This window comes from Pocillopora verrucosa, chromosome 12 (genome assembly GCF_036669915.1).
Source record: "Pocillopora verrucosa isolate sample1 chromosome 12, ASM3666991v2, whole genome shotgun sequence".
Taxonomy (NCBI): domain Eukaryota; kingdom Metazoa; phylum Cnidaria; class Anthozoa; order Scleractinia; family Pocilloporidae; genus Pocillopora; species Pocillopora verrucosa.
The window spans coordinates 11,412,388-11,426,331 of record NC_089323.1 but is presented as its reverse complement, the minus strand read 5'-3'; the positions used below and the strand labels follow the sequence as shown (position 1 = coordinate 11,426,331).

The window sequence follows — 13,944 nt, the reverse complement described above, 5'->3', positions numbered from 1 at the left end:
AGCATTTTACAAATTGGTTGAACAACATATAAATTTGATGCAATATTCTATATCTTTACTCTGGAATTGTTTTTTTACAATATCCACCAATGACTGAATAAGAAAATCTTCGTCATTCATTTTTACAAATATATCAAGTGTACCATAAGGACTAAACCTTATAATATAGTACTCAACACTTTTTGCTTTTTTTTATATTATTGTGCTGAAAAATGCAGCTGAAGCAATAATTTGAAATCCACATTAAAAACCCAGTATTATCCTCAGTATTATCTGTGATTAACTTCTGAAGCAAAAGTTTGCTACCAAGAGATGTACAGCGTAGTATTCCTTATTTCTCCAAATTAAAGGCATTATCAATATCTGCATCATATATTTGAAGTGTCCTTGGGAAATTGTTGATAGTCAGTGGATGGGTATCGCCATTGAGTTTTTCTTTGTAAAACTTGTTTGCATGGTCAGCGATTCTACCTAGAGTCTGTGAATTCCAATACCCACAATATTTGATAATGGAAAAACAAATGCTATAAAAAGATGTGGCACAACAGCTTAACAAGGAATGGTTACAATTTCTGCATCTGCATGATTTGCTTTAAGGGGGACAGCTGACAACTGTTGATCAGAAATATATGTCATATCACATTGTTTTTCATTAACATGTACATTGGATCTTGATAAAGACCTTGAAAATAGTTTATCAGCTCATTTAAGGTGTTAACTTCTAACAGTACACAAGTTCCTTGAGGATGGGACATCCATATGAATCTCTACCATGAGAATCAAATATCTTAAACTTACCATCACCATTATAGTAAAAACTTATTGTAGTACTAAGGATTGTTAAAAGAAAGGAATTATAATTTTATCCTAGCAAGGCCTGCATAGCTTAGCAAATGACATACAATAATTGAAATCTTGTAGATAGATAGTTTATTATCAAGAACCTTGCAGCCACAGGCTGAATTACGTTTGATTTACAATAAAATATATACTACAAAAAATACATGGCTAAGAAGAACTAATTAAAAAGACAAAAATATATAATTAAGAGAAAAACAATATTACATCATTGCTTTATGGACATAGTGATGGATAAAACTATTTCGAGTACGAATGGTGTGGAGGCGCCGTGTAGTAAAAGAGTGCTGACTCCTTAAATTGACTTCGCACTCATTCTTGGGAGGTAGTAAGCTATAGAGCTTGTGCGAGGGATTAGACAGGATGGAATTAAAAAGCTTATCACATAAGAACTCGCGGCGGTTGTGTAAGGGAACTAGACCAGTCAAAAGAAGCGCCTCATTGTACGAACAATCTGGATAGATAATACGTAAAGCTCGCCTTTGACATCTCTCAAGATCTACTGAAAGGTATTGCGGGAGGCTATGATGATAAACAGGGCATGCATATTCAGTGACAGGCCTAATACAAGTCAAATAGAAGAGCAAAAGTTCCTCCGACTTGACTTGTGCACGCTTAAGCTGACGCAAAAAATACAGGCGCTTGTTTACTTTCTTTACAACTTCGGATACGTGATTATTCCACGTAAGATCGCAAGATATCTGCAAACCTAAGATCTTTGCTTGCTCTACACACTCTAAGTCCTGATCATTAACCTTAATTGGATCAAAGTTCTTTCTAGAGTGACTGAATGTTATGCGCAGTTCCTTGCACTTGGTTTCATTTAATTGGAACTTGTCAGCAGAAGCTTGCGTCGCGAGTTCGTCAACCGCTTGTTGGACTTTGCTGACCTCAGACTTCATGACTGTTTCAGAAATAGTGGAGTCATCGACATATTTCCACATGTCTGTACCCGGGATGATGAGGTCGTTTATCATAATAGTAAATAACCAGGGGCCAAGTTTTGTGCCCTGTGGGACCCCTGATGGGATGGCCCCCCACTCCGAGTAACAGTCCTGACTAAGTTTAACACGCTGTCGGCGACAGGACAGAAAGTCCAATATCCAGTCAATTATTCCGCTTGGAAGATCGTATGAAATGAGCTTCTGAACTAGGATCTGATGGTCAATAAGGTCAAACGCCTTGCGGAAGTCAAAGAGGATGGTTCTGACAGTTGCACCGTTCCCATCCGTAGCACTAAGCCATGAGTGGACCATGCTTATTAGTGCTTGTGTCGTACTGGAACCTGGCACAGTCCCAAACTGCCGTACATCCACTTTCGCCAACACAACAGGCTTGAGGAAACTCTCCACGACGAAATCTTCAGCAACCTTAGAAAGCACGGGAGTTAGGGATATTGGACGTAGATGTTTGTTTACATCGTGTATTGGATTCTGCTTTGGTACTGGAGTGATGTTAGCGTCCTTCCAAGACTGAGGCAACCGTGCTTCCTTAAACGAACAGTTAAGGATATCAGTCACAGGCAGTGCTAGTAAATCTGCATTCTCTTTAAGAAGCCAACCGGGGATTCCGTCCGGACCGGTTGCCTTAGTTGGATTTAAGGCGGATAGCTTCTTTAAAACAGAGAATTCTGATACCTGGAAAGCACTCTCCTGGTCAGAGTTGGTTGAATGTATGCGCCTTTCAAGGCAGCACGAGGTCTCATCTGCTTCCGTAATTTTTGAATTTTATTGCCTTAAATGTTATATCTGCTGCCGCAAAATGGTCCAGGTTCGCCCCTCTTTTGGTTTTCTTCGATTTCATGGTGGGAAATGGCCATCTTATCGCGGTACCAGAGCTGGACGACAAGTGAAGGAGCGAGAAGTTTATCGTCACCGCCATATTGCAGTTATTTCACCAAGGTCAGCCAACCATGGCCCCTACCGTTTGAAGTCCAGTCACAAATACTGTAATAACGCCAACCTTCTCGCTATTCCACCTACACCATCTAAAGCCGAACCTGCAAAGTCATCAAAGCTATTCATGCCGTCGTTCTTTCTCTCCAACGTCATGTCACTGGCGCCGAAAATAGATGAAGTCCGTGAAGTCGTCCATTATGCAGATTTCGACCTTGTATGCATAACAGAGACTTGGCTCAAAGACCACATTGACAATAATATTGTCGCTATTTCTGGCTATAACGTGATCCGCCGAGATCGAACTGAAGCAGTGCATGGGGGAGTGTGTCTGTACATTAAAGAGTCTATCCAATTCAAGATCATTGAGGACATTATGGATAGGAAGTTTGAAGTTGTTTGGACTCAAATACGGCCTTCGCGTCTCCCAAGGGGCATTACCAGCATTATTGTTGGAGTTGTACTTCAGAAGTACCATGTATAGTAACAGTATAGCTTGCATGAACTATATTGAAGCTGATATTTAATATTAAACACTATTATCATTTCAGGTACTTCTGTAAACAGTAAATAGGATTGCCTGGATAGACTAGATAGACCAGAATATAATTCATTACCAATGTTCATGATATTAACCAAGTGCACTAACCATTCCTCTTGTTATATATGAGGGAAGCAAGTGACATGGCTACAAACTATGTACCAGCATTTAACCCAAACATTGCCACATTGTCTTAACTGTAAGGAGCTTGCATTATTTTAGTAGAATTAATAACAGGACCAGGGTTTGTTTCTATATCCCCAAACAGATTGGGCTTAAAATGATTTACCCTGTGATTCAGATTTTTATAAACATTTGGTACTGAATTAGACCTCCATGCATTCGACTGCTTTGGCTTTGGACTTTTTATCACATGGGAATATTGGTTTTGTATTTTCAGTATCCTGTACTTGATAGACTTTGGATATTTTCTCCTGACTGCAGAAAAGGGATATCTTGTTGTTCCTTTATTCTCACATCTGATTCCATGTGCGTATATTTTTTCACGAGCTTTATTTGTAAAAAGATGCATTCGAGAAGCCTTCGGTAGGTTTTTTCTGATGAAGGTTCGAAGTAAACGTCTTACTTTCCTGGATTTCTTCAAAATACGTGTAATTCTTTTCTTTGGTATTCTGCTGGGCTCACGATCACGAACACGAATACCATGCGTACGAGGGCTATTAAAATAGACAAGACCTACAGCTAAAGACTGTATTTATTGAAAATGCTTCATCATTGCTATTATTAAGCTAATTATCATATAAAATAACAGATAAATGAGCAGCTTTCTTAAATACGTTACATTCATCAAAGCTATTCACAGCAGCTTTTGCTGAAGACATCAACAACTTTACATAGAAATTAGCCCACAAGACAATTGCGTAAACAATAGATAACATAATAACAATATACACAAAAAACACAGGATTTTGGATCATGTATTTATTAAAAAAGAATATCCATATAACTACAATCAAAACAAATACAAGATTCACCTTTCTGATCGTGAAATTAATATCATTCCTACTGTTATCGTAGCTACGTTCCTTGGCATCAAGTGAATCCTACATGGCGTCTTTCTTCACAAGCAGTTTTCTTTCCCCAAAGCAACAATTCTAGAAGTTCTGGAATTGTTGCTTTAGTGACGGAAGTGCAACATTTTTGTTTACGATTACCTGGAGCTTTATGGTGCAAACGCTCAAAATACTTACAGACGTACACACAAGTCGTATTGCTTGCGGCCAATCCACACTAAAAGATGTTATTGAGCGGTATTTTTGGAACGGATTGAGTCGCAAACGCTTGAAAGCCATGAAAGCCGTGTATGCCAAGTATGCCAATGTCCTAGTTGAAAAACGTACAGTTGTTGAAAAAAGCAAAATCGTAAATCTGAAACCAAACTGCATATATTCTATGCAATCTATTGAACAACACTACTACCGTGAGACTGAAGAACAAAACTCTAATGGATGCAAACTGCTTATGAAGAAAGACGCCATGTTGAATTCACTTGATGCCAAGGAACGTAGCTACGATAACAGAAGGAATGATATTAATTTCACGATCAGAAAGGTGAATCTTATGTTTGTTTTCATTGCAGTTGTATGACTCAATCCGTTCCAAAAATACCGCTCAATAACATATTCTGTTAGGATGAATGAAGTAGGACATGTACTATTAGTAAATGTGAATATTTAGACATCCGACCCACACAAACACTCCTTATGCGTTCTCGGGTTTTTTCTAAATATCCATAGAAACAATTTAATTTCACTGCGAAATATGCGAAATATATAACTTGCGATGAAAGTCTCATGTAATTGGCTACTTTAGACAGGAACATATTTATAATCGCTGGCCGCGTCCCAACTAACTTTTTCTTCATCATCCTCATTTGGTGTTGCGCTATGAATACCGACTAATTTTGCTACTCGCTTCTTCCTTAAATATGCCAGATAGTCATTTTCAGTTCTTATCATTCTTTCACATTTTTGTTTTAGATCAGAAGACAAATCCGACCTTAAAGTGAAACCTTTCGCATACTTGTTGCAATACATTAACTGCTTACTTGGCTTGTCTTCAAAACATTTACTTTTAAGTTCCTGTTTCATTCGACGAAAGTTCGTAAGATCGTAGTAAAAGTCTTTTCCTTCCCTTTCGATTCTTTGCCAAAGAGTTTGGTTAAAGTGTTCGTACAGCAACACGTCGGCTTTGTTCCACCGTTTGATGTTCTCTTTCGTACCATCTGATATTTCAGTAGCTTTGTCCTTGCCAAGCCGTTCGTTTGTTTTTACAAAAAGTACATCGTCCAATTCCCAGCATAGTAATCTCTTCATAAGAACCACAGATTCGCCAAAATAGTCTGCGATTAAAACCAAATCAAACTCTTCTTCCAAGAATTCAACGTACTCTTTAATGGCTTTGGCATCCTGATAAAACTTGAAATCCAAACCCAGATCAAACATTTGCGGATTTCTGGCTAAAACAGAACTTCCGCTTTTTCTGAGCATATTAAATCCTATTCCATTCTTTAGAAAGGCTTTCAATGATTCAGATGGATCTGTCCCAAAACCGAACACAGTTCCGATTTGCATGTAGTTAAAAATCGACTCAAACTGTTCGACCGGGTTTCTGACGATTGTCACATATTTGCTGGCGTCTTTTGGAAACAAATAGTTGATGGCTTTCTTATTGAATCTTGTGTGACTGCAAAGAAAATTTGGTCGCGTTCCATCGAAAGCAAGAGCTTGTCCAATGCGGAATCGCGTCGGCCATCCAATCAGAGTGTCCGAGCCAAGAACAAAGGAAAGATCTCGAGAATCGCCATAACGAAAGAAAATGTTCGAAATTGTGCTTGAACCTGATTTGTGTGTTTTGAGAAAAAGAACGTAGTGTTCCGAGGAACAATTGGTGGCTGCATCTGTCCTTGATTGTTCTGAAAAAAAAAGAAAAAAAATTGTCTTGTTAGAAGTTTTGGTAGGTGTAAGTATCACTAATTACTGTATTATCCAACTGCACTACGTAGAATGCAAATAACGCGCGAATCAAGTACAGATATTTTCCCACTTTTTATGAAATGCGCATGAAATAGGGCAGTTGGACAATAGATAATTTTGACTCGCCCTGCGGGCGATACGACACAACTCGTAAAAATACCCAGCGATACTACACACCAAACTTCTAATAAACATATGTAATTATCTTGGTATTGTGTTGTATCTTACGAGCTTGGAATTTAGTTCAACTAGTAACTTACATAAACGACCCGTCGTCATTTAGCGCCAGGGGGGGGGGGAGGGGCAGGGGGTAGGAGGAAGGGGGGAAAGGGGGAAAAGGAGGGGAGGAAGGGGAGGAAGGGAAGAGGGGGGAGGAGTTTGGTTGGGTCAGGATAAATTTTATCTGATCCCCCTGCCTTTCTTGGCAGCAGTCGATTTACTATACTACCCCACTTTAACCTCTGATGGTAACGACTGACCCGCCTCTATTCCCCCCTCCCCCAGGCAATAGATAAAGACTTGTTTCTCAGTTTAAGTGACTAAGAGTGCTGCTGGTTCCTCTGGAAGGGACACTAGTCCATTTAAGGTGAGAGAAGAAGTATGGTCCAGCCAGATTGGGTAATTGTATCTCCGCCAATAAAAAGTATACATGTAGTGATGGTACTGGCCGCATTTTGAGACTCCAAAGAGTTACCCGACGTTTGGATAAATGGCCTCAAATGTGCCAAACATTTGTTCACAGATGCCATCATTTTAATTCTTGCTTAGAATTCTTGCCAATCAACTGTGAAGTAACCAAGTCTCAAACCCCTTTTTACCCAATCTGGGAGATAAGTTCAACCTTTTAACTCCTGCAATTTGAACGCCTTGAAGTAAAGTAAAGTAAAGTAAAAGTTTATTCACATAGGGTAGCCCATTCAGCTCTAAGGCTGGTATCCATAGGGGCCCTGTTTCTTAAAAATAATTTACATCAAAATTCTCAATTATATATATACATGACCAGAATTTTAAAACTACATTAACAGCCAAAGACTAAAAAGCCAAAACACAATTAAGACCTAAAATAGTAGATAAAATATCAAAGTTAAGATAAAAAGAAATGTCTTGCTCGGCGGCAGAACGTTTTAATGTTTTCACTCTTCACAATATTTAGAGGGAGTTTATTAAAAGTTTCTGCGCCAGTAAGAAAAAAGGTCCTTTTCCCAAAATTTTGTTTTACTTTTGGTAGGGATAGCCTCATACTTTGCCTTGTGGAATAATGGTGAACATTCGAAAATCTGGTAAAATATGATGAAAAGTAACTAGGAACTAATGAGTGAAGACAGAGAAAAACGAGTTTAGCCTTGTGGTAATAGCGTCTACTGGAAAGAGTCGGCCATTGCAGCTGCTCTATTGCTTCAGATGAGCGAGAGCAACGTGTAATAATCCGTGCAGATCTATTTTGTAAGCGCTGTAGTCGATCTATATCTTGCTGCAGAAGGTTACTCCAGGCAATGTCACAGTAATCAAATAAGGGAAGAATTAAAGCATTATGAACAAGTGTTGCTGCCTCTTTTGTGACGAAACTTCTAATACGGCCCAGAATACTAACTCATGACGCCACCTTTTTACACACATAGTCCGCGTGAGCCTTCCAAGTCATAAAATTGTCGAACACCACGTCTAGGTATTTAAAAGTAGTTTCGCAAGATATAGACTTTCCAAGAAGATTAAGATTTAAAATACAATCGCGCTCTTTATGCCTTCGAGATGTAAATAGTACACACTTAGTTTTTGAAACATTGAGAACAAGATTGTTGTCTTCTAGCCATTCAGATAGACACTGAAGATCTTGGTTAATGTAAAAAGTTAAATTGTCTACTGTTGGGCCAGCAAGATATAAAACTGTGTCGTCACCGTACATATTTACAGAAAAGTGTTTGACACAACGTGGTAAATCATTAATGTAGACAATGAATAACAGGGGTCCGAGGATGGACCCTTGCGACACTCCAGAAGTGTTGGTCCCGATATTTTCTCTACGTTATGAATGAAAGGACAAGTTTTGCATCGTGAGCGAGCGCATCTAAAAGTTCCAGATTAGTCATTGGTTTGAAATGAACTCCTGACGAAAAAGTTGCCTATGTTTTTGTCACGTTTGAATGAAATGAGTGGGGGTTGCAAAAAGATAGTGCCAGTCTCTGAATCGTTTTGGAGTCATTGAAAATTTTTAAGAATGATAGATTTAACTGCGTGGTTGTGAGGGTGAAATGTAAGAGTAAATGTAATGCGGTCAGTGTTCTCCTTCTCGGCCGTTTGTAGTGCTGCTTGTCGATCGATTAGTTGGGCACGGTGGTAGCCCGCTTGAACGACAGAAACAGGATAGCCACGTTTATCGAAAAACTGGCACATTGCCTCTGATTTTTCGGAAAAATCAGAGTCGTCACTACATAAACGACAAAGTCTGAGAAACTGTGAAAAAGGTATGGAGTTATTGACGTGTGATGGATGTGAAGATGAATACAACAAGTAACTATGTGAATCTGTAGGTTTGTAGTAAACAGTAGTACATAAGCCGTTGCCTTCAATTGAAATTTTGATGTCTAGAAAAGCCAAAGAAGTGTCGGAAATTTCCCAGGTATATTTAAGAGCCGTATGAAAGGAATTGACGGCGGTTATAAATTGAGTGAGCTCCTCTTTGGTAGAGGAGGTAGCGCCGATGCAATCGTCAATGTAGCGGCCGTAGAGTTCAGGTTTTGGGCCTTGGTATTGGCTAAAAAATTGATGTTCGATAAAACCTACAAAAAGATTGGCGTAGCTGAGTCCCATTTTAGTACCCATGGCCACAACATTAGTTTGTTTGTAGTAGTTACCACCGAATGAAAAGCAATTGACTGTGAGTACTAATTCGGCCAGACGGAGTAGTGTTTCAGAGCTAGGTTGCTTAACAGTGCGTTGATCGATAAAAATGTTTGAGGGCCCGGAGACCTTCGTCATTGGGAATGACAGTGTAAAGAGATGTTATATCCATGGTGAAATAAGTTTGTTTTGATCGAGGAAACTAAAGTCACGAAAATTTCAAGTGCGTGTTGGCTGTCCTTAATGTAAGACGGCAAAGTTTTGACGATAGGCGCTATAATTTTGTCTAAATAGCTGGAAATAAGTTCGGTGGGACAACTGCAGGCAGAAACGATGGGTCGACCTGGGTTGTTAGGTTTGTGGATTTTAGGTAAAAAGTAAATACATGAAGTTCTAGGAGTGGTAATGATGAGATTTTTAGCAGTGGCCGGCAATTCTTGTTTAGCTATAAGATCGTTAATCGTATTTTTGACAATGTTTTGGTTAAAGTGAGATCTTTGTCGACTTTAGCATAAAAGGAGGTGTCAGAAAGTTGCCGCAAAGCTTCTTTTTGGTAGAGGTTGGCCCGCCAAACAACAACTGCACCACCTTTGTCGGCCGCCTTAATGACAATGTCTTTGCGTTTTTTTAGACTTTTTAGTGCCGACCACTCTTCCGAAGAAAGATTGGAAAATTTGGTGTAACGATTGAATTTAAGTTTGTTGATATCGTGGCGACATTTTTTGAGGAAAAAATCTAAAGATGAGAACTGGCCCTCTGAGGGAGTCCATTTAGACTTTCAAATCTGGAGTGTTTGGAAAGTATCTTTGTTCGAGGTGTTAGAATCATCCTCTTTGTCATGAAAAAAGGCTTTCAACTGAACGCGGCGAAGGAATTTTTCAACGTCTTGCTTAACTGAAAATTCGTCGGTTTTTTGTGATATGGGAACAAAATTTAAGCCCTTGCTAAGAACTGATTTTTCTGAATCGGAAAGTAGTAAATTTTCTGGAATGGTAACTACAGTTTTGAGGTTTTCAGGCGATGAGTCGTTAGTAACTTGAGGGCCGATAAGTTGGTCTAGTTTTTTGGCCTTAATTTGGTGCAAATGTTTAAAAAGTTTAGAATTGGCATCCTGAATTTTGGCACGAATGGATTGTGCAAAAAAAAAACAGCTGGACAGATTTTTGAAAGTTCAGAGCGGCAATGTAGAATTTGTTCGCTGGGTTTGTTACGTTTTTGCCACATAGCTTTGATTGTGATTCTCATAATATTACGTGAAAAAGAATTTTGGGCGCACTGAATATGGTGACGATATTGATTCGAATGAAAAAAAGAAGATGTGTGGAAATTGGAGCGAAAACCCTTAGGAATAACTTTGGAATGAAGGCAACGGCCGATGAAATGGATGTGACTACAAAACCTAGTTTTGGCGAAAATGAGAACGGCTAAACGGAATGCTAGATCTTTACTAATAGGGGGGAAAGGAAAAAGGTAACTTACGATTTCCTGGCGTATCTCCTTGGTAAGTCTCTTCAAGCTTGGCATGGTCCGTTACTGTGAGATCTGTGGATAGAAAAATTTCAAGGCAAGAGTTAGTGGTCGCAACAAATAAATGACAAATGAATAAAGGGGTAAGTTTTCTAAAGAAACTGTGGTGCTGCGTCGGTGGGAGAGTATAGCAGGTAATTTAGTGTTAACAACCGGATTGAAAACGTAAATTAGCCACCGCAAAGGGCAAAAAAGCTGTCGTTTCGAGCGTTAGCCCTTCGTCAGAGCGGTTAGAGGAATTGTGGGTTGTGTGGGGGTTTACATGCAGAAAGTGGAGCTACGCCATTGGTGGGAATGTGGTGACGAGAAAACAGGAATATCGGGTTGATCATTTTCAAATTCTTGAATAACCTTGTAATCGAGGTTCGAGGAAACGTTAATGAGAACACCACCATTTCGGCGAGTTTGATCTCTTCGTACAAGTAAGTAGCCGGTAAGCTGAATATCACTGTCGCTGATTGATGAATGCAGCCAAGTTTCGTTCAGGGACAGAACGTGCGGTCGGTGGGTCTCGCAAAAACCCCGCATCTCATCGATCTTGTCGACAAGAGTTCGCACATTCAAATGACAAATTCTTAAGCCTTTGACCGTACTCAGCTTGAAATTTCTATTCTGAGAAATTGATTCAGGACCAGGGTTTCGCTCAACATTACCACTCGACAAGAGTAGCGATAAGCCAATAGCTAATAGGCCAAAGCAGAGGTGGTGTGCTTTGAGAGTTTGACTTTATGGTTGCCCGCCATGTTGACTGCTCGAGCTGCAAACTTTGAGTATTCTAGTTACCTGTTTGCTGGATATTGTATGAATAGTACAGGGAGAACTTACTTGTAAATCACTTCTGAGAGCTAAGGGTTAAACAGTAAGGAGCTACTCTGGTGGGCATTTTGTCGACTAAAAGAATGACTTACCTTGTGTCCCTGACCATGTTAGTAACAAATAGCAGCAGCCAAAGGCCATTAAAGCACATTAACATGTCACTTGTCCTCATAATATCCACACATTATCCAGCAAGCAGGTAATAACAATACTCAAACTTATCAGTTAGAAGTTTTTATCTTGATCTAAAACCAAATTCTTAGAACTAACTAAAATGTGCACCAGCTAGAGGGGAGAATTAGCAATCTGAAATAAAATGTTAAAGGGTTAATCATAAAGTGTATGTAAAACTCTTAAAATCTTTATTCAGCCTGCACAATAACATTCAATTTTCAAACCTTAGCAAAAACTTTGAACAACATCACCATAATAAAAAAATATCATCGAAATTTGGGTTTATCAATAAAATTCAAGTAATAATTTGTGTATGGCTCTATGAGTCCTTGCACTCTTACCTTGTACTTGTATTTGTTCAAGCGTTGGCAGTGAAGGAAATAATCGCAACTGAATCGCTGTTGTGATTAGTAACACAAATGAGAGGAAGATGATAAACATCTGTTTACAAAACAAAAAGAAAAACATACTATCTCATATCAACCACTGTGTATCTCTTGGATTCCATGATCATAAAAGTTTTTATTGTGATGCAAAACATCTCATGTTCATAGATGTGACAAAATCATCCAACAATCATCAGCTGTTCCTTGGTACACAACTTACACATGTGTAACAAAAATTACATTGTTACCTACACTTAAAGAACTTTGTTAGTTATGAACATAAGTTACTTCCCTAATCTACATTACTAGTTGCCTTTGTTAGAAACAACAGCCAAGCTCAGTTGCCTCAAACACTGTCAGAGACTTTCAGTTCCCATTATTTTTAGTAGAAATTTCATGCCTTAGACAAACAAATTAAACACCTAGTTAATCTTTCTTTTTTCATGATTTTTTTTGCTGTTTTATTTTTCAGTTTTTTTGCTCTGCTTTCGATACAACGAATACATCGGACAGACCAAACGTCAGTTTGGTACACGTTTGAAAGAGCATAAAAAAGCGGTTTTCTTTTGCAAAAAGGAAAATTCAGCTTTATCGGAACGCACATGCCTAACTAACCGTATAATTGGGTGGGATAATTCTAAAATTATCACTACTAATCGGCGTTACCACCAGCGCCTTTGTTTTCTGTCAGAAAAAAGGCAGCTAATTAGTGATCATATAAAAGGACCTCTTGTTGCAGCGTTTAGATCACCCCTGATGAGGGCACTAGACAGGAGTGTCGAAACGTTGGGTCTATGAATTGTAACTTCTTCGGTTACATTCATTAAATCTGTAAACCAGAGTAGCATCAAGCCATGTCTGATTGTCCACCTGGTTGCCGTGTGAACTTTAATATAAAGGAGACTCTATTTGGCACTCATCTTTGAATGTACTTTTCATCGGTTGATCGCTCGTGTGTAAAGTTATTTCTTTTCTCAACTGTTTTGCCTAATATAACATTTCTAGAGATAAGTTTTGTTGTGGTTCAGTGGGAAAACGAGAACAGCGTGAGTGTTGTAAATGAAGAGAAATTCGTTGGCGCCGTGAAGTTAAAAGAAGGGACGACAGTTGACATCTTGACTGGTACAAACAAGGGTCGAATCGCCATTTATAAAGCTACGATTTTGAAAGTTTGTGGTGAGTAAAAATTGCGATATTCGTTACGTAATCAAAATTTTTTCAAAGAATAGATATAACGGCTTGAAGGTAAAGTTTCCACACAGCCCCATACTGCATTATGCATACAGTTCTTGGATAGAGAAAACATTGACAGAAACAAGACATTGCCATACTATTGTAAAACGAAGTTGTTTTCCCAACGGGGCTGTGCGGAAACTTTATACGGCTTGAATTATGCTTACATAACGCTCGGCGCAACTGAAACTAGAATAATTGTGAGAATCGAATCGGTCACTTGCATGCAGCAAATTCATAATAAAAACAGTGATTAAACAAACCTTATTACATAAAGAAGCCCTCCTAGCTAAAAACAAAATACTGTATTCAGCCCTTTTTTGGTAAAATCTATGGGAGAGATGTACTAACTCCAATATAAAAGTCATTCAATATAGCAGAGATTTCCCAATCCCAGTGCAATTTGTTAAATTAAGATTCCAATGAAAGTCCTTTTCCTTATAGCTATCTAAGGCCTTGGCTGAGCTTTTAATATATATTTATATATATGTATATATATATATTTTTAAATTCAGATGTCATGGAATCCAGATACAAAAAAGTCAAGCTTCTTGTAGACAACCTCATTCAAGGCCAACAGGGAAAGCTGTGAGCCCAGGAAAAAAGACAATCAGCAGCTAAGTCTACAGCTTAAGATAACTTCATTCTAATTTATTGTAACAGTTACAACAATATTTTTA

The 13,944-nt window shown here is 38.6% G+C and overlaps 1 protein-coding gene across 1 annotated transcript; it reads right to left on the bottom strand.

Annotated features, from left to right (window-relative positions):
* Positions 1-5,119: 5,119 nt before the first annotated feature.
* On the bottom strand, positions 5,120-12,086 carry LOC131781354 (galactose-3-O-sulfotransferase 2-like). The gene is made up of 3 exons (XM_059098001.2): positions 11,987-12,086; positions 10,608-10,670; positions 5,120-6,229 (listed from the first exon to the last, which is right to left on the bottom strand). The coding sequence occupies exons 1-3, from the start codon at positions 12,084-12,086 to the stop codon at positions 5,124-5,126; spliced, it is 1,269 nt and encodes a 422-aa protein (XP_058953984.2). The 3' UTR covers positions 5,120-5,123.
* Between the last annotated feature and the right edge of the window lie 1,858 nt (positions 12,087-13,944).

Excerpts from the sequence above, each read along its gene's own strand:
- LOC131781354 (XM_059098001.2), bottom strand. The coding sequence starts at position 12,086 with ATGTTTATCATCTTCCTCTCATTTGTGTTACTAATCACAACAGCGATT. Across the intron at positions 10,671-11,986 it reads TGAACAAATACAAGTACAAG|ATCTCACAGTAACGGACCAT; the intron begins GTAAGAGTGCAA and ends TTCTATCCACAG. Across the intron at positions 6,230-10,607 it reads AGGAGATACGCCAGGAAATC|AACAATCAAGGACAGATGCA; the intron begins GTAAGTTACCTT and ends TTTTTTTTTCAG.